Source organism: Prionailurus bengalensis, chromosome B1 (genome assembly GCF_016509475.1).
Source record: "Prionailurus bengalensis isolate Pbe53 chromosome B1, Fcat_Pben_1.1_paternal_pri, whole genome shotgun sequence".
Taxonomy (NCBI): domain Eukaryota; kingdom Metazoa; phylum Chordata; class Mammalia; order Carnivora; family Felidae; genus Prionailurus; species Prionailurus bengalensis.
Genome location: NC_057344.1, coordinates 15,313,347 through 15,334,123, shown reverse-complemented (window position 1 = coordinate 15,334,123; position 20,777 = coordinate 15,313,347). Strand labels below are relative to the sequence as shown.

The window sequence follows — 20,777 nt, the reverse complement described above, 5'->3', positions numbered from 1 at the left end:
ACCGATGAGGGAGGGGGCAAGAGAATGCAGTAGTGAGCGCAGAGCTGAAGCCAGAGCAAGATGCTGCTGTGCCTTGGAAGCCGACAGGATATGTCCGAACGGGAGAGCTCGCTGGTGAAAGACCTTGGAGCCAAGTGAACTGATTCTTTTAGGCTTTCAAGCGCAAAGATCGGGGCTTCAAAGCATTTTGGCAGCCCAGATTCCCAGAAGCAATGAATTGGTTCTAAGAACTCTTACCCACAACTGTTTTGCCCTGTCCATCCTGGGCTCTTAGAAGGATAATGCCCAGAGGTATTTGTAAGATACTGGTCCTCCCATTACCGGCCTGGTAATACACGGAAGGCATCTGCTATAAACACGGCCAGGTTGGGGCGGGGGGCTTAAGACCTTGCGTTAGGCCAGATCACTCAGGGCTGTCCGGGCCTTTGAGCCCGCAGAATTTCTGCCAGCCCAGGCGTCCTACGTCCCTGGAACCGTCTCTGCCAAGAGCAGGCCCGGCTCAAACCACTGACCCGCTGAGCCGGCTCCTGCGGAGTAAGCGTGCCCAGGGTGGGCAGGTGGGCTCGACGCAGAGCCCCCAGTGCCCGCCCTAGCCCTCCAGTCCCCATGTACACATCAGCTGCGTGGTTTTGGGCAAAGGAGGGGGATCGTGGAGGACGGTCAGGCAGGGGTCTAGAACTTTCTAGTGCAGACATGGCAGGCAGTGGCAGAATTGCCTAATAACTGTGCTTCTCTTTGCAGAAGGGTACCATGCCCGTGGAAAGGATGCGAATGCGCCCATGGCTGGAGGAACAGATAAATTCAAATACAATACCGGGGCTGAAGTGGCTTAACAAGGTAAGTGTGTTGGGTGCTTGTGTGTGTGTGTGTGTGTGTGTGTGTGTGAGAGAGAGAGAGAGAGACAGAGACAGAGACAGAGAGACAGAGAGAGAGGAGGAGGAGGAAGAGGAGGAGGAGGGGGTCCTTACTAAAACCACATACATATAGACTGCCAGAAAGTAAAATTGTATTCCTTGTATTCAGAATCTGATGCTTGTTAATTACAAAACCAACCCACCCAAAATGATCTGTGTTTTTCTTTAATGATTCTTACCCTCTTCCTTCTCTGAATTTTTCTCTCGCCTCTCCTGGCTTTCTAGGATCAGAGGATGTGGAAATTCTTGGGTTTTATATTGGGAATGGGGCATATTGGCTTTCTTCTCAGTATTCTCTATGGAGAAGACTTTTGGTTTTGTCTTTAAAAACGTCTCTTTCTTTTTTTTTTTTTAAGTTTATTTATTTATTGTTTGAGAGACAGAGACAGTATGAGTGGGGGAGGGGCAGAGAGAAAGGGCAAGAGAGAGAGAATCGCAAGCTGGCCCTGTACTGCCAGCACAGAGCCCGATGTGGGGCTCTGACCTACGAGACAGCAAGATCATGACCTGAGCCGAAACCAAGAGTCAGACACTTAACCAGCTGAGTCACCCAAGTGCCCCTGTCTTTTCTTTTTATTGTGAAACACCATGTGCCTACTTGTCCTAAACAAGTAGTCTGTCGTTTACAACCCACACATATACATAAATACTCTCTGACTTTATCAACCCCAAACTCTCAATCTAATTGATCCTACCTGTTGGGAGTGAATCAGGAAGAGAGCGGATGTCAAAATAAAGAACACCTGAAAATACATAGTTAGCAGCTAGAAAAGCATCTAACATATCACGCTGTCTTTCAGAGGGCCCAAGAGAGAAGTTTCTCTCCGCCTACCAGGAATATCTCAGTTCTTCTGAGTAAATTTCCTTTTTCTCTTCTGCCTCCCCACTCATTTTAATCTTCAGGACCCAATGAATAATTCAGCTGGTCAGGCTTCATCCTTTATCACATGGTTGAGTGCTTAGAGCCTGATTGTGGCCCTCTTCTCACAAGTGTGCAGGATACTACAGCATGATTGTGTTGGCTAAGATCACTCCTGGCTTCATCTTTGCTTCTCAGATAGCTGTCAAGCCTTATTTCTTTTTTCCTCATCCACTTTTTTGGTTCACTTATTTTAAATGTATTGTATTTGAGCGCATCGGTTTCAGTGGGTCCTTTCTGAAACAAGGTGGGGTAAAAAGTAAATAGAAATCACTTAAGTAAACCATATGTCCACTTCATGGGAGCTGTCGTGTATCTTAACGTCGCATGGCAAATAAAATGTTTTCCTAGGCTTGCTGTATCTCTAGCGTTTTAGATTTGTATCCTGGAGGGGTTTTGTAATTAGCCTGCTCCAAATAAATCAGGTTGGGCCTTGGTCTCCGTGGTCAGCAGGGACACAAGTGGAATTATAAGGAGAGGGGAGTTGAAGAAATGTGGGGTACTCAATAATAATAGTAACAACAGCTACTCCTTTAAGCAAGATACGTGCATGCGCTCACGTAATCCCCACAATGGGGTAGATACTGTTAGGTTTTCCATTTTACAGACCAGGAGGCCAAGGTGCAGAGTCATTAAGTAGGATTATATTAAAAAAAAATTTTTTTTAATGTTCATTCATCTTTGAGAGAGGCAGAGACAGAGACAGAGAGCTGGTAGTGGAGGTCCAGAGAGAGAGGGAGACACAGAATCCAAAGCAGCCTCCAGGCTCTGAGCTGTCAGCACAGAGCCTGACGTAGGGCTCAGACTCCTGAGCTGTAAGATCATGACCTGAGCGGAAGTTGGAGGCTTACCCAACGGAACCACCCCGGCACCCTGGTAGGAGTACATTTTAAAGAACAAGGTAACTTTGCCTATATTGATCGAGTACGAAATTAACACAGAAGTTCCTGATTTCTGAAGAGAGGTAACTTTTTTTTTTTTTCCTCGTACAAAAATATATCCACCAGTTTGGCTGGCTTGATGCAGTGGCAAACTTCACATGTCATTGCGTCCCCTGTATGAGGAGGCACTTGATATGGTGCAGTGAACTGTCCTTTCAGTAGGGCTGAATTGTGCCCCCGCCCCTGCCCCCCTGCAAACCCTATATCCACTTCCTTACCCCCGGAACCTGTGGACGCGTCCTTGCTGGGAGAAAGGGTCTTTGGGAAGAGTTAAAGATCTCAGGATGAGATCTACCTGGGCCAATGCGGTGACAAGTGTCCATGGAAGAGGCGGAGAGGAGAAGACCCACACAGAGCGGAAGACGGAGTGAAGACAGAGGCAGAGATTGGAGAGATGGATCCACTAAGCCAAGGAGTGCCTGACCCCACCCGAAGCTGGACGTGTCAAGGGAGGACTGTCCTTACAGCCTCTGAAGGAGATGCGACCCTGCTGACCTCTTGGCTCTGGGTTTCCGGCCTCCAGCACGGTCCTGGGCTATACACTGCCCTGTCTATGGCAGTTGGGGACAGCCTGTGAGAAGCAAATCCACCCTCTTGGGACTGCTTCCTCGCTGGGACTCCACCGCGACACCTTTTCTTCCATCTACTTCGTCGGTGATTTTCCTGAGAGAGGACCGCAAAGGAAATGGATTCTTCTCTGTGCAGCGAACGCTCCACCCCTGTCAGGTGGCCCTCCCCGTTGAGCTCCCCTCAGCTGGCTCCTGGCTTGTGAGTTCTCTTCCCTGGCGGAGCGGGAAAGGAGACCCCTCGGCCGCCTCGTCTGGCTCCCCTGCTGGCCCTCCGCCTGAGCGGGCCGTGGCTGCCGCGGTGAGGCCTCTGAGGCACAGGAGGCCGCGTGCGCCCTGGGGACCGGTCATTCGGGCCGCCCACCCGCCTGGGCAGAGCGTCTGCAAGGTTGTCTGTGTGCTCAGGCAGGGCTGTCACCGGCACTGTGCACCTCGGGTGGCATCAGGACCTTTTCTCTCCGTACCTCCACCTCCTCGGGGCATCTTTATCTAGGTTTCTGCTAACTTAGGCTTTGACATTCGCCTGCCCACCTAAATATTTGAGACCTTGCTGTTCTTTCCTTCTCCTTCACAAGCATTCTGCCTGAAATTCCTGCTTGCGTTCTGTGGCTTGAGGTCGTCGTAAAATCTCTTCTCCTGCTGAAGACTGGTGGGGACTCTTAGAAAACGGCCCTGTCCGTGGGGCTCTGTTACTCACTTAGGCCTTAGCTGCGTTGTTCAGAATGTGTTGGCGTTGATGGGGGGGTACTCCGTGCTGGAAGGCCCTGGAGGGCAGGCCAGGGAGGTCTCGGTTGTTACTGCTCGCTGGCTGGGTGCTGGGCCTCCCTCCCGCCCGTTACTTTTTTTTGATATTTGTGTAGAAAGAGGAGGGGGAGGGGCAGAGGAAAAGAGAGAATCTTAAGTAGGCTCCATAGTCAGCATGGAGCCCTCTGGGGGGCTCGATCCCACAACCCTGGGATCATGACCTGAGCTGAAATTAAGAGCAGGACACTCAACGGACTGAGCCACCCAGGCACCCCAGGGCCCGTCACTTTTTATTAGGAGCATTTGCACACATACACAGTAGGTTTAAATGGTATAATGGCTAGAGAGAAGAGTGTAGCAAAATCCCCTTGTAGCAAAACTTGCCTCTAGATGTAACCATTATTAACATTTGTTAAAAATGTTTTATTTATTTTTGAGAGAGCGAGCGCGAGCGGGGAGGGCAGAGAGAGAGGGGGAGGCAGAAGATTGAAGCAGGCTGCACGCTGACAGCTGGCCGACAGCAACCTGATGTGGGGCTCAAACTCACGAACCGCGAGATCATGACCTGAGCCGAAGTCAGGCTCTCAACCAACTGAGCCATCCAGACGCCCCAACAATTGTTAACATTTAAAAAATTTGTGTGTGTGTGTGGTATTTGAAAGCAACTCCCTGACAGCATACATGTATAAGACTTAAAACCATTTTCTATATGTTCACCATATCATTATCAATTGTGTAACCATAAATAAATCATAATTAATCGTAATTTTTTAACATCATCACTGCACCGTCCATATCTGAAATGCCTCGACTATTCCCAAAATGTGTTTCTACAGTTGATTTGTTCAGTCACAATCCAGAGAAGGCTCACAGGTTGTGTTTGGTTGGTCTGATTCGAAGTGTCTCCTGATTGTCATGATAATGAACGGTAGCTCCTCCTTTTTTTTCCCTTTTTGCCATTGACTTGTGGAAGAGACCAGGTCATTTCTGGATAGGTCCAAACGCTTATTTGTGGTTTCTCTGGGCCATTTTTTGAGGGGGGACGGAGGCAGCCACATCCAGGCTCGTTGTTTGCTTTGTAGCTCTGATTGATTCCCACTCTGGTTCTTGGAGTTCTCATTTCATGTGGGAGACCTACCTGGACCCCAGGGCCAAGGCCACTCTCCAAGCGTACTGTGTCCCTAGGTAGTTTCAGACCTTATCCTTTCATTCACAAGCAGGCTTGTGTTTATATAAATATCAGTCCACCTCAGATCAAGGTAAGGAGTCCAAACAAAAATAGCAGAGTAGATTGGAACATCTTATAGACAGTGGAGGAGAGAAGAAGCAGAGGAAGTTAAATGAGCTAGTTTCCACTTGGGGCCAAGGTATGTTTGTTCTGCATTACTCAAGATAATCTTAAATGTTCTTCTCAGTTCAAGCAGTGCTTCTCTCTCTTGCCCTCAGGTAGGTAGGCAGAGTCCTCTCTCTGTATAAGCACTGGTAGAGTCTGTAACATGCCATCCTTCCATACATGGTAGGCACATCCTATGTGGTTGGGACACTCAGGGCTTCTCATAGCAAGTGCTGATGTCCCAGAGTCTACACAGACACGGAGCAATGCCATTATCACCTTTGGGACATAAAGATCTATGACCAGAATGTTTACTCGTCAGAATCTCTTCCAGTGCGTTACATTTTTTTTAATGTTTTTATTTTTGAGAAAGAGAGAGAGCGAGTATGAGTGGGAGAGGAGCAGAGAGAGAGGGAGACACAGAATCCAAAGCAGGCTCCAGGTTCTGAGATGTCAGCACAGAGCCCAACGCGGGGCTCAAACTCACAAGCCACGAGATCATGATCTGAGGTGAAGTCGGGTGCTCAACTGACTGAGCCACCCAGGTGCCCCCAGAATCTCTTCCAGTTTTAAAATGAGTCTCCCCTTCTTTATCTTTTAACATAGTCTTTAAAAAAAAAGATATATGTGGTATGTTTATTAGTTGTTTATTTTTTGCAACAGGAAAAAGTAGTTAAAAGTAACATGTAGTTTTTTGGGGATACCTGGGTGGCTTAGCTGGGTAAGTGTCCAACTCTTGATCTCAACTCAGGTCATGATCTCATGGTTTGTGAGATCAAGCTCCTCGTTGGGCTCTGTGCTGACAGCATAGAGCCTGCCTAGGATTCTCTCTCCCTTTCTCTCTGCCCCTCCTCCACTCACACTCTATCTCAAAGTAAATAAATACACTTTAAAAAAGTTACATGTATTTTTTTTTAATTTACCACTTTAACCATTTTAAAATGTACAATTCAGTGGCATTAAGTATACTCACAGTGTTACACAGCCATTGCCACTACAACTCCAGAATTTTCATCACCCCAAGAGGATGACACTGTGCCTGTTAAGCAGTCACTTTCCATTGCAAGGCACTGCAAATCCTTTCCTTGTGCAAGGCATCAACTAATCTGCTTTCTGTCTCTTTGGATTCGCCTTTTCTGGTCATTTCATATAAATGGAGCCATTCAATAGGTGGCCTTTTGTAGAAGGCTTCTTTCACTTAGTGTAATGTTCAAGGTTCATTCATGTTGTAGCTTGTGTCAATAGTACATTCCTTTTTGTGACTGAATAATATTCCATTTAATGCATGTACAATATTTTCTTTATCCATTCATCAGTTGATGGACATTTGGCTGTTGTGAGTAGCACTGTTTTGAACATTCATGTATAAATATTTGTTTGAACACCGGTTTGCGATTTTTTTTTTTTGAGTGAAATTACTGGGTCATGTGAGAACTCTGTGTTTAACTTTTTGAGGACTAGCCAAACTGATTTCTACTGTGTCTACCCTATTTGATATTCCCACCAGCAATGTGTGAGGGTTCCAGTTTCTCCACATCCTTACCAATAACTTCCTACTTGTTTTTTGATTTTATCTAGCCATCCTGGGGTAGGAAGTGGTATCTCATTGTTGTTTTGATTTGCATTGGCCTAATGATTGGTGATGCTAGGGGTCTTTATGTGCTTATTGGCCATGTTATTTATCTGCTTTCAACAAAGGTCCATTCAGACTCTTTGCCTATTAAAGAGGATCTAGGGATCCATGGTGGATAATTGCTAGGTTTAGTCATTATGTTTGTGGTTTTGTGATTTGGGCATAATTTCTGTGGTACTAGGTTTGGTAGGGTGTGTGTGTGTGTGTGTGTGTGTGTGTGTGCGCGCATGCGCGCACCTGCAGGGACACAAATGCTTGAGAAGATCTATATACCAGAATCCTTTGTGCTTAATGAGATAGATTTCAGCTTGGGTGACTGACCTCCAGAACTCCTTGGACCTACAGAAAGGTGCAACAGCAAATTCCATGAAGGGTTTAGGTCTTTAAGCATAAGCCTTTGGATCCTGGTTGTTCTCTTGAGGAGAAGTTGTTTCACTGAAATAAATTTCTTTTCCTTTTTTTTTTTTCCATTTTCATGTGAACATCAAAAATGACATTAAAATGATTTTGCCCTCTGATTTTCATCTACATTAAAAAATAAAATTTCACTCAGACCTTTGCTCATCACTGCCCTTTGGAGACAGCTAACCTGAAACCATGCAATCTCGGTGGATGATACACAATGAACAAGGAGGGGTTTATGAAAGGCCTCTGACTTTCAGTTCTTTTTAATTTTAACAGGTTTTGGGGAACTCTCAAATGTTCTGAAATATTTTTAGTTCAGGCTTTGTGATTGGCTCTATAGAGAGGCACTGAGTCCCTTTTGGGTCAGTTGGGACCCTTTCTGTCGTTCGTTGTATGAAACCAAGGTGGTGGAAAATCCCTACTGACATCTTCTTCCCTTCCCCAGTGTATTATGCAAGGATCTCCATACCTAGAAACTACCAGAACTACCTTTAGGGCTTCAAAAGATACAGTTTTCCTGGGCTTTGTTTCCACAGAATCCAAGACAACAGATGCGTCATAGGATTGGAAATCTGAATCTGACCACTGGGAGACAATGTGTGATGTGATTAAGTGATGGTGGAATCACGTGACGTGGTTTTGAATTCACACACTACAGTAATTTCCTTGGCTATAGAATGTAATTCTGTCGCTCAGTTTCCTCAACTGTGAAAGAGAAATAATAACATGTGGAGCTCCGTAGGTTCTCACAGAGAACAAAACTGAGACCATGGGAACACGTGGACAGTCAGATGTAAAGTGCCAGGGGAACACAATAATTGCTGGTCCTGTCCAGTCACGGGCATGGCTTTGTTTCCAAAGCTCTGGTTTCTAATCCTGTGTTTGCCAGGGTTGCTTCCAGCTATTCTGAGTTGCCTCTCGGGCTGTAAGAGAGGTGGAAGGGATCTACTGTGAGAATTGCACCGAGAGACTTCTCCAGAAAAGTAGTATCATCTCTGCACACTCAATACGTCTTTGTTTGTACATCTTGATGTTCCATGCAGCGCAGTAGACACTTAGGGGTTAGGACATTAGACCACATCTTCGATTTCTGTTGGCTACACGAGTAGATTGAGGTAGTTAGTCTCTGTGCCAGTGACCCCAGATAACCCCGATTTCCCTTTTAGCAGCACAAATGGGTGTCATTTTGGAAAGTTGCCTACTTTTTAATTTGCCTAAGGCAACCAGAGTTCCTCTTTGGCAAATGATGGAAACCAATGGTAATAATAAGCATTAGAAGTTGCAGTCAGTGACCAGTTATATGTGGTCCTTTGAGGAAAAATGACGCAGGTAACAGAACGCATTGGCATATCCCCAGATCATCGCGTTGACCTTGGAGTACATTCCTATGCTGCCAGACTCCACATGACTCTGAATCTTTCCCGAATAGGCCATCAAGATTTGGGGCCCAGTGGGGAGGTGCGTTTACTAGTGGATTTTACTGCAGACACTTAGCAAACCCAGTGACACTTAGTAGAGAATCTTACTAGCCAGGACTTACAAACCTCCCGCAAAGGTGGCCTGAACCCCGTGGTTGCAGTTGCTTTTTTGCTTTTGTTTTTCAGGAAAAGAAGATTTTCCAGATCCCTTGGATGCATGCGGCTAGACATGGGTGGGATGTGGAAAAAGATGCACCACTCTTTAGAAACTGGGCCATCCACACAGGTAGCAAACGCCCCTGCATCGTCTCTAGAGGCAGACGCTGTTGTCGGTTGTTGCTTACATGTCTTCTTTTTCTTTCTTTCTTTCTTTCTTTCTTTCTTTCTTTCTTTCTTTCTTTCTTTCTTTCTTTCTTTTGTAATGTTTATTTATTCTCGAGAGAGAGACTGACAGAGACAGAGTATGCGTGGGGGAGGGTCAGAGAGAGAGGGAGACACAGAATCTGAAGCAGGCTCCAGGCTCCCGGCTGTCAGCACAGAGCCTGACGCGGGGCTCGAACTCCCAAACTGTGAGGTCATGACCTGAGCCAGAGTCGGACACTTAACCGACTGAGCCACCCAGGCACCCCGTTTTTCTTAAATTGAGGTATAGATTGACAAATAAAATTGTGAGATATTTAAGGCGTACAATGTGATGATTTGATGTATGCACCGTGAAAGGATTTCCCCCCCATCACGTTAATGAACCCACCCGTCACTTCTCATATTTACCTTTAATTTTTGTTTTTGGTGAGAACATTGACATTCTATTCTCTTAGCAAATCTCGATTTTACAGTAATACAGTGTTAACCATCGTTTTGTGTTTTTTTTCTCACTGCACATATATGGCTTATGGCTTCGTGAAGATAGCTCTGAAAAGCTGGTGACGTGTCCCCAGGCACATCCAGGGCACGTGGGGTACACACTTCATCATTCAGAAGTGATGCTGTGCCCGTGCTGGGGAAACTTAGTCCTTAAATTTCCTATAAATGTGGGATTCTGACTATGGCGCACTAGGTGTGCACCAGGGGAATATAGAACTTATTTGTTGTGGCAGGTAAGCGAGAAAGAGCGAGGAAAGGGCATAGAGAGAGAGAGAGAGAGAGGGAGGGAGAGAGGGAGGGAGAGAGAGAGAGAGAGAGAGAGAGAGAGAATGCCAAGCAGACTCCATGCTTTCAGAACAGAGCCCGACGCGGGGCTCAGTCCCATGAACCGTGAGATCGTGACCTGGGCCGAAATCAAGAGTTGGATATTTTATAACAAAATTTCAGTAGGGAGCTATTTACAGGAATCGGCGTTCTGATTAATATTTGAGTCAGATGAAAAAGAGACACTCCAGTTATCTGGGTTTGTTGGCCTCCTGGCCTTCCAGCCTTCTCTGTTACGTACCTTGATTCTCCTTTGTTCTACCGTTATGAGGGTTTTCTCAAGCTGTTTGGTAGAGCCAGAGTGACCAGTTTGTCCCAGTTTTCCCAGAACTGTCCAGATTTTAAAACAAAAATTCTCACATCCCAGGAATTCAGTCCCAGTCCCAGGCAAACTAGGATGGTTGGCTGCTGTAAGTAGAGCCTGGAATTAAAAGGGTTCTCTGCACTACCTAGCCAGCATTCCTGTGTTTCCAGGCATTTTTACTCTATATTTCCCCCCTCTTTTTCTTTTTTTTAATAATTTTTTTTAATATTTATTTTTGAGAGGGGTGGGAAGGGCAGAGAGACAGAGACAGAATCCTTAGCAGGCTCCAGGCTCTGAGCTGTCCGCACAGAACCCGACGCGGGGCTCGAACTCACAAACCATGAGATCATGACCTGAGCTGAAGTCGGGCGCTCAACCGACTGAGTCACCCAGGCACCCCTTCCCCTCTTTTTCTTAACCTTCATTCTTTTGGCTCTTTTGTTAGGAAAGCATCAACCAGGAGTAGATAAACCTGATCCAAAAACATGGAAGGCGAATTTTCGATGTGCCATGAACTCCTTGCCTGACATTGAAGAAGTCAAGGATAAAAGTATAAAGAAAGGAAACAATGCCTTCAGAGTATACCGGATGTTGCCATTATCTGAAAGACCTTCTAAGAAAGGTAGATAAAGAAATTTACTGATGAAAACCGTGATCACTGAGTATATATTGTAGTACCCTTGTGATTTCGTTATTTCCACATCCGTAGTCACTCCAAGGATGGAACAGTAGTTCACACTGTGGATGATGGTCCTGCCTTTACCTGGCTGGGGAAAGTGACTGTCCGGTCACCAAAGACAGTCAAAGAAACATTTGGAATTTTGACCACGTACAGATTAAAACATGTACAGGTTCAGTTGAGAGTTTCAGAAAGAATTGAGGGGAAATGTCTTCTCTGTACGTTCTTCACGAGTTAATTCAAAACTATTCTATTTGTTGCCACAGGAAAGAAACCAAAGACAGAAAAAGAAGACAGAGTGAAGCACATCAAGGTAATCTTTGGTTGTTCAGAGAGAAAGCCAAAGTTGTGACCGTATTAATGATTCCTATTCTGTCTCATGAAAACAAGTCATGGGATCTCTGTGAAGTATTTAACCTTTCTTCTTTGGCTGTCGTGTTTTATGTGCTTTTCATGTATCCTCTTTGGCATGTCCCCTCGTGTAGGCTCCAGCACGCATATCCCCTGCTTAATGCAATTCCACTGAGCAGTTTATGAATGAAGTCACAAATTCACACTGAGCTGGACTCCAGCCTCCATCTGGTCCCCAAGACTGTTGCCAGCTGGTCACTTAGTTTCAGCTGAGCTCCAGCAACCAGCTACTATCTGATCACATGAAGCATATTTTTAGGCTATTAAATATATGTAATGTATATTAAGTATTATACACTTATATTAAAATGTAGCATCTATACGTTATGTGTATATTCCATGACAGGCCGTTAGGTTGGGGGCACAGTGGCCCGTTGGAACACCCTGTTAGTGTGGTTCTCAGGAGATTCTTTCTGCAACCGCCCCCGGCCCAGAACTACTTCTCAGGACTCCCAGGGTTTTCCATAGGGGTGTGTTTGTGTGTGTGAGCTTTTCAGTAGGCTGTGTAGTCTGGAATCCCCTGTGGCCCGAGGATCTTTGTGCCTAGATTGCGTAGCCCTTGTTAAATAGCCAGAGAAGAGCCAGATGTCCCTGGAAAATGGAGGATGAGTTTCAGTGGACAAGCAAAGAGCAGACACTACATTCCCAGGCCTATGGACCATCGAAGAGAAGATTGTCTTAGGGTTCACTGCACTCCGTTTGCAGGTAGAGAAACTGAGGCTAGAGGGAGTAGAGTGACGTGGGCCCAAAGGCTGTGTAGGTCATGTGGCCAAAGTCACATGGTCATTTAGAACTGACCTTAAAGGTGATGCCAAGTATTCTGATTCCTAACCCAGAATCACTGTCAAAGAAAAAATCCAGAGTGTCCAGACGGCACGATGTTTGAAAGCAAGCCAGTTAGTAAAATAGAAAGAAAAAAAAAAACAAGACTATTTACTTCTGATATAAAGTTAATCTTGTGAAGGTAGATGGACTTTGAGGGGAAGCTGAGATAAACTGTTAAAGTGTTGGACATACTCACCTTCCATTCACAGTGGAAAACGAACATTTTAGGCAGTGTATTTTAGGCAACCTCCAGTTTCACTCTAAATATTTTTACTTTCTGACTTATTTTGAATACAGAGTGGTACTAAGACCTAATTTTGTTTTAACTTAAAAAAAATTTTTTTTAAACATTTAATTCATTTTTTGAGAGACGGACAGAGCATGAGCAGGGGAGGGGCAGAGAGCAAGGGAGACACAGAATCCAAAGCAGGCTCCAGGCTCTGAGAGGTCAGCACAGAGCCTGATACGGGGCTTGAACTCATGGACCGCAAGATCATGACCTGAGCCGAAGTTGGAAGCTTAACTGACTGAACCACCCAGGTGCCCCAGTTTTAACTATTTATTGTAGAAAATGTTTATGCACACAGGAAGGAGACAACTGAGTAAAATTTACTCTGCAACCATCACCCTAATTTCCACATTAATCAGCTCATGGCCCTTTAATTTCAGTCATGGCCCCATTGCTTCCCCCCCCCCCCCATCCCATATGAAATTGCAGATTTCAGGCAACCATTTTTTTAAAGGTTTATTTTTGAAAGAGAGAGTGCAAGTGGGGGAGGGACAGAGAGAAAGGGGGACAGAGGATCCAGAGTGGGCTCCGTGCTGACAGCAGTGAACCTGATATGTAGCTCGAACTCATGAACGGTGAGATCACGACCCGAGCTAAAGTCGGATGCTCAACCCACTGAGCCACCTCGGTGCCCCATAGATAGCCATTTTTGATTCGCAAAAACCATTTTCTATGGCTCAGCTCACTATTCTGAAGCAAAATCCACATCATATCATTTTCCCCCCATAAGTATTTCAGGATATACTTTCCAAATATGGGCACTCTTTAAAAATTGTTATCAACACAGTATCATTATTGCATCTGAAAAATTAACAGTAATTCCTCAAGCGCATCAAATATCTGGTGAGTGTTCAGATTCCCAGTTGTTTCGTCAATGATGTAATTTTTGTACAGTGTGTTTACTTGAATTAGAATCCGTATACAGTTCACACACTTTGGTTGGCGGTGTGTCTTACAAGTGTTTTTTAACATATAGATCTTCCTTAACATCACTTTAAAAAAATTTATTTTTCCTTGCAGTTGAAAAAACCTAGTCATTAGTTTTAAGTTTCCTGGAGTTTGGATTTTTTTTTTTTTAGGGCCTACGTTTTAATTAATGTTGTTGAGTCAGAAAAGTTGAACTTCCCCACAAATATGTGAGTTTGAAGAATTTGCTACAATCTTAGGTATGACTGTCTTATCTTCACTGTTTTCGTAGCATCTAGCTCAGTGCCTGGTAGGGAACAGATACTTAATACATATTTGATCACTAAATAGATGCACAAATAAATATAAGGTGTGAGGTGGGAGCGGGGGGGGTTTACATTGCAACGCAGATTTAATTTCAAAATCTCTGTTAATAGACAATAAGAAGGGAGTAACAGATGTTCACTTTCAATAAACCTTGCTCAAACATACCTACCATACTCCATCGAAAAATAGACGCCAGCGATTATATGATATGCCATTATCTTAGGTATGTCCAAGCAAGAAAAACTGCTTGCAGTGAAACCATGGCCCACAATTGATTACCAGGCAATCCTATTTTAGGGCTGTGGAGATGCGCTTCTTAGAATTGATGACCCTTGCTGTTCTCATCAGAGAAGACGTCTTCAGTCACGTCAGCAATGGCGGTATCTTCCATATGGCCGCTCAGTTGTGGAAGGGACGGCCCTGGGCGAGGTGTGGCCATAGTGGTCCAGGGGAGCGAGAAAGAGCTTTCCTCTTACGTGCAGCTGTGTAGGTGAGGTTCTATCCCAGCCAAGTGCATATTGTGCAATCTTCCACTGATGACGGTATGGTTAATACCTGAGACTTGTCTCTCAGACAGACCTTATTCCTTCGGCAGAAGGCAGGCGATTCATCAGCCATAAGCACAGCCTACCTTTTGAACTTAAATCTGCTTGCGCCTGTCCCACAGTGTAGCAGCAGAGTATAGATAAGGCCAGTAACCTTCCCAAGTTCTGTGGCTCATGACTGCCAAAGCCAGTGTGTTTCCTGAAACGTTTGTGGAGATTGTTTCCGAAGTTAACTCTCCAGGTTGCCTGGAATCATACAGTTCAAGGGCTTTATCCTTACTGAGCTGTTAATACGTTACTTTTGTCACAGTGCCTGAGCTCTGAGTTAATGTGTCCTGTGCAGTGTGCACCTGGGTAGGCCAGATAGGTTTCTTGCACAGAGAAAGTTTGCCTTGTGTCTAGTAACCGGGTAGGAGAATTTGCTATTGAGACAGGCTCCTTCCCGTCTTCACTGAGTTCAAGTTGAAGTCTTAACTAGCAAATGATGTTTCGAACGTGTGGGCTAAGTGTCCGCATTTTTCTTGGGTAGGTCAGGCAGTTTCTGTCCTTGCTCTGTGTTCCCTCAGCCAGGAGCTTCCCTGAGACTGGGAAACTGAGGCCCATCGGCTACGCAGTAGGTGCAGAAACTCTGCCTCGATGTTCCTCAATGTTCTCTTTGTGAATGTGTATGCTCTGAGCTCAGTGGACCATGTTTTACTGGAACCAGGCCTTGCCTGAGTGGAGGTAACCATCTAAGGAAGTAAGACTGAGGCACACAGTAGTGAGCAATACCGTGTTGTGCATCCTCAGTGCGTATATGCGTTTCAAAAACATCACAAGGCCAAGATCAATAAGGAGAGAAGTGGATAAACAGAGGGGTGGTAGCTGACATTTTAGAGCCAGGTTCTACCAAGTTCTGAGCTCTAGTTATTATGTCATTGAGCTCTCCCTGTGATGGGCAGGTTATGAGGAAATGGAAGCACAGAGGGGTGAGTAATTTCCCTAAGGTAGCACGGCTTTTGAAACTGGGATTTGAATCCGGGTCACTCTAGCTTTGGAACCCACACTCTTTCACCACACCTGGTGCCTCTTGGCCTTTCAGAAGCTGTGGGACCCGAGCCAGGCTTTGGGGCAGGGATCAAATAAAATGGTCGTCAATCCCTGGCACCAGGAGCATCAAATGAAGGCCGGGAAGTCAGAGTTGCTGTTTGGTCTTCCCTGGATGAGTCAGGAAACTGGCTTAATTAGAGCAGGAGTCTGTGTGAGGCAACAGTGGGAAACAAAGACTGTGGGTGAGGAGGATTAGAAATTAATACTTCCTGCCTCACTGGATTGTTTGCAGATGAAACAGACATGCTTTGAAACTGTAAAGTGCTTCCAGATCAAAGCATTGGTGCTATGATGGGAATTATATTTGAGGAGGTTCCTCTAAAGCCACTTGGTCAAGACCAGGCCTGGTCTGTATTAGTTCTGACTGCAGACCTCTGGGTAGAAGTTACAGAAAAGCAGGTATTTGGTTTTTATTAAAAACATTTTTTCTAATGTTTATTTATTTTGAGAGACACAGCGCAAGTGAGGGAGGGGCAGAGAGAGGAGATGCAGAATCCGAAGCAGGCTCCAGGCTCTGAGCTGTCAGCACAGAGCCCGACGCAGGGCTCGAACTCACGAACCGCGAGATCACGAGCTGAGCTGAAGTCAGACACTTTAACTGACTGAGCCACCCAGGTGCCCCTGTTTTTAGCACAACTTTCTTTCTTTATTTTTTTAAATTTATTTCCTTATTTTTGTGAGAGAGACAGAGAGAGCGAGTGGGGGAGGGCAGCAAGAGGGAGAGGGAGAATCCCAAGCAGGCTCCTCGCTGTCAGCACGGAGCCCGATGTTGGGCTCGAACTCACAAACCGTTGTTAGATCCTGACCTGAGCCAAGACCGAGAGTCGGATGCTTAACCAAGTGAGCCACCCAGGCACCCCTAGCACAACTTTCTAACCGAGCTGTTGGCTCTAACGGTGACTTGAGATGGATTAAAAACAACATGCTCCCTTGTCACTGTCCGAAGACCACCTGGCAGGCTGCTCCTGGAGCGATCCCTTCCTTGGTCGGAAGAGGTCTTCAGTTTTTAAACCTTAATCAGGTGAAAACACAGGCTGACAACCCACTTGAACAGGTCATGAGAGCTGCCCTGGATGGAGCAGGGGAGAGGGCTTGCCCCAGGTGCCTCCTCCCACTCTTGATAGCTCTCGAGGGTACCGCTCAGAGCACAATGCCAAGGCTGGGGGGTTGAATAACCTCTCTGGATGATGTTGTGTAACAAGGCATGGTTGAACTCCTGGGGTAAGATCAGAGCACGATGGAGTTGATATTTGGGAGTAGGAAGGAACGGAGGAGAGGAGACCACACTGGGCAAGTGTAGATGAAGGTGGTGGCAGTTGGAACGGAGAGGAGGAGAGTTTGGACGGGAGGTAGAGGGTGAAGACAGGAGTGGGTCAAAGAGGAGACCCTGAGTCCAGACCCTGAGTCCAGTCCTGTCTGTCTTCCCTTATTAAGACAGAAGGGAATGTTGGGAGTGGAGCATGTTTTGTGGAGAAGAGGGTGAGTTTAACTTGGGACGTGTTGAATTTGAGATGACAGAGACCCCTCTGCAGCCAGTGTCAGGTAGAAAAGTCGGATCTAGCAGGCCCCAGAGCTCAGGTAAGCGTGGGAGCGCAGGAGTGTGGTCATGTACTCAAGAACGACACTGGAGGCCTTGACAACAGATGTCGTCTCCAAGGAGGAGCTGTATGAGATGAAAGCAGAAACCCAAGGACAAGGCGAAGAGAGAAGGGAGCCAAGGAGAGAAGTCAAAGGGAGGTTGCAGTGAGAGTAGGAAGAGAATGAAATTCTAGGGAAGTTATAGTTCTAGGGAAGGAAGGAAGGTGTCATAGGACTGCGCGGGAGGCATCAACCTGTTTATTAGAGTTCCTGCTCTTAGCGGCTTCATGGTGTGGAGTGTGGAGTCCCCTGGGCATTTATGGAGCCCAGCCATCAACCTGAAATTTTAGTTAGTAGAGAGACCCAGAGATGTCCTTCAATGTGGCGTCAAGGAGACAGGCTTTGCACAGATGAATTAGGGCATTTCTGGCAGTAGGGGGCTGGATTGCCCATGGAAATGGTCATACGGCCATTGTATTTGGCCTCGAGGAGAGGGACGTCTGGACAAGGGGCTGTGGCACAGGAATGAGATGGAATTGGCTTGGAGCAGAGGGCTGAGTGCCCCTTGCTGGCCTCTGACTCGGTCCATCCCCAAACCCCTCCAGCAAGTACAGCTTTTGAGACCAACCAAAGATGTGTTACTTTAGAGGTCTAAAGAGGACAGCCCCTGCCCTTGTACTCTCTCTTGTGCCAGTTTGCTTTTGCCTAAAATCCCTTTCAACTGCAGACCAAACTTTAGATTCTATACTGAGAAAAAAGGTTCTTGGGCATAAATATTTGGCAGAGTTAATGCACCAGGGAGGGGTCTGAACCTAAGCATAATCTTTGATTTTCTTTGGGGCAGGTTGGAAACCAAAACTAGCTGATTCACAGGACAGCCTGTCTCTAAACTAAGAAAGGGAACTGAAAGAGGAGGCTGGTTCAGGATTAATCTGGTCCTGAGATGGTACAGCAAGGCAGGGGACAGGGCAGGCATGGGGCACCATATGAGACCAGGAGATGCTGGACAAAGACCTCTATGCACGTGTTTCATAGAGAACTGTGCACCCCCTTGCTTAGTTTGACTCCTTTGCTTTTTAAAAAAAATTTGTTAATGTTTGTTTATTTTTGAGAGAGAGCGAGAGAGCGTGAGCCGGGGAAAGGCAGAGAGAGAGAGAGGGAGACACAGAATCTGAAGCACGTTCCAGGCTCTGAGCTGTCAGCACAGAGCCCGATGCAGGGCTCGAACTCACAGACCATGAGATCATGACATCACTGAGCTGAAGTCAGAGGCTTAACTGAGTGAGCCACCCAGGTGCCTCCCCCCCCCCTTTTTTTAAAGTATATAGTTTAGGTTTGACTAAGTACAGTGAAGATCCTTTTGTTTTGCGCCCTGCGTGGAGACCTTCCGGACAGGCGCTGGCTACATCTCGCTCTACGGTGTACTCTTACTGTCCTTCCAGAGTGATGATACCAGCGACGTGGTTTGCGCTGAAGATTTCAAAAGCAACAGGGCATTCCTGAAGTAGGATGTTCGAAATAGTCTGACTCATCTCCGTTGGAAGAGCGTGCTGTTTGTTGCGTTAGAGACGTAGCGCGGGACACAGGGTAGGGATGGGGCGGGAAGTAACACAGTGTTGAAAATACTTCTGTCTGAATCTCTGTGGGGATTAGCGCAGGGTTGATTAAGACAGAAAGCTCCTGGAATAGGATCATGTTGCGTGACCAAAGACGGAGTTCGGTTCTTGTATCTCCTTAGGCTAAAAGTAGTGTGATCTTGGAAAATTAATTTAGTCTCTGAGTCATAGTTTTCTCAAGTGTAAAGTTGATAGAAGTATCACTTGCCACTAATTAAACTGTAGATCATGCGAAGCACTTTGAGAGGCCTTCAGCTGAGATCAGAATAATTTAGGTCTTTAAATCTATGCACGTCTGGCTGCCTCATTACTTTTATAAGCAACCTAGAAGCAGAGTGAGTAAAAAATAACTTGACAACCTAAGAGAGCCATAAAGATTAGCAGTTCCTTTCCTAGTTCCTTAAGATGTTCTGCACATAGTTCCTTTTGGGCACTTGCGGAAGAATGGATAGCGGGGCGGGGCCAGGGAGGGAGATGTGGAAAGGGGGCCGCCGAGAAAGCAGCGAGAGAGGCAGGTGGCGTCAGAAGGTGGGGGATTAACACCAGACGGTCACATTGTCAGGAGGGATAGTGCGTTCCCCCCCTGTTGGATGTCGGAGTGTGGGGTTGAGGGACGGGACTTAAGGACAGGTCATCGCAGTCGCGAGCAGTTGTATTGGTGATCTTGAATAATAGAAAGCATTTATTTGATGCTAAGTGCTAGGGGCATATTTGTCTCATTTAATCTTCACATCATCCCTGGGACATGGGTCCCTTATTGTCCTCAGCTTACAGCTGTCTACAGTGCCCTAGAAGAGGCTTGGAGAGGGTTAAATGAGGTCCTGCATCCAGTACAAGGTGGAGGAACCAGGCTTCGAGCCCAGGTCCGTGTGACTGCAAAGCCTGACAGACAACACGCGTGTCCTCCCGGCCCCACGGGAGCCGGAAGCTTGAGCCCGCGGCTGGGGTGGCGGCCCCACCCCAGGCTCTAACAAGGGTACGGGTGAGGAGGCCACGGTGGGAAAGGCAGACACCTGTTCAGGAGTTTGGCAGTAAAGGAAGAGAAACGATGGAGACTCGTGTCACAGGCAAGCGCGTGTTCCCCAGAACGGGCAGAGTTCCTATTTGGACTTGTACAAAGGGGGAGATGCAAGGCGCTGCAGGAGAAAGGGAGAAAGGGGTAAGACTGTGCCAGGGGGGACTATCCTGGGCCCTTCTCCTGTTTGCCCTTTGGGGCCTCTTGTCGGCCGTGCAGTGAGGAAATTTATTAGGACTGAGCTACGTGGTGAGGTGGTGCCTTCGAGGTTAGAGTGAGTTACCATGGTGGGAGTCTGCCAGGTGGGGTCATGAAGGAAGAGGTTAATTTCTTCCTCCTTCCCTAAGACTTTTGGGGAGGGGGTGTTCATCCCTGATTCCAGGTAGCATGTAAATAAATGGGTAAGACTAGTCGGCATGCCTTGGAGGTGCCACCACTCTGGATTTTTCAAAGCACAGGCATGTCTATCTCCGATGACCTTCTGCTCCCGTCTTGTGTTCTTTCTGCCCCCACTCTTCATTCTGGTTTCCCAAAGGGGTTGTCCTGGGTGGCTTTTTTTTTTTTTTGTCTGGCTCAATTGATCATAGATGCAAATGCAACCTGACCTTGAGGAAAAGCTTTCTCCTCAAAATGCTGAAAGTCCATAGGTACCTCAGCACTGGCTCCCCCAAAGTTGGTTGGCTTTCTCAGAGGTCGGAGGGCTCCGGTGGGCTTGAATAAAGCAGAATGGAGAGCTACACTAAGGAAAAGGAATTTGTTGCATTGTTTCAATAGCACGAACAAGTAGCCTCTCGGGCGGCCCGGGACGTTCACGCACTCGAAAGGCATTTACGTGTAAGCCCTGGACGTGGGGTTGCCCCACTGGACTCCCATGGCGGGGAGGAAGCCTTCCACTTGGTCTGGCCCGTGTTGTCCGCCACCGGCCCAGAGCAGGGTGCTCAGGTGACCAGGGCCCAGGGCAAACCTTACCTGAGGAGAAGTCGTTCACAGAGTCCCCTGGGTTCCTGTTCTTGGCGCAATGGTTGAGGCGGACCTTTTCCTCGGAAATAATTGTAGAAGACGTGGCATGATTCCTCCCCTTAGAAAGCCAGGAGTTGGCCCTCTTGAGCACCCCGTCTCTCAGAGAAGGAAG

General features: G+C 46.7%; 1 protein-coding gene across 5 annotated transcripts in view; it reads left to right on the top strand.

Moving 5' to 3' along the window:
- Positions 1-20,777, top strand: part of IRF2 (interferon regulatory factor 2) — a 91,786-nt gene that overhangs the window by 48,600 nt on the left and 22,409 nt on the right. For all 5 annotated transcript variants that reach the window (XM_043558384.1, XM_043558352.1, XM_043558341.1 and 2 more), the window contains exons 2-5: positions 742-837; positions 9,060-9,159; positions 10,811-10,987; positions 11,311-11,357. In XM_043558384.1, the coding sequence (XP_043414319.1) occupies positions 751-837; positions 9,060-9,159; positions 10,811-10,987; positions 11,311-11,357 (411 nt within the window). In that variant the 5' untranslated portion in view covers positions 742-750. The remainder of the gene's footprint in view (positions 1-741; positions 838-9,059; positions 9,160-10,810; positions 10,988-11,310; positions 11,358-20,777) is intronic.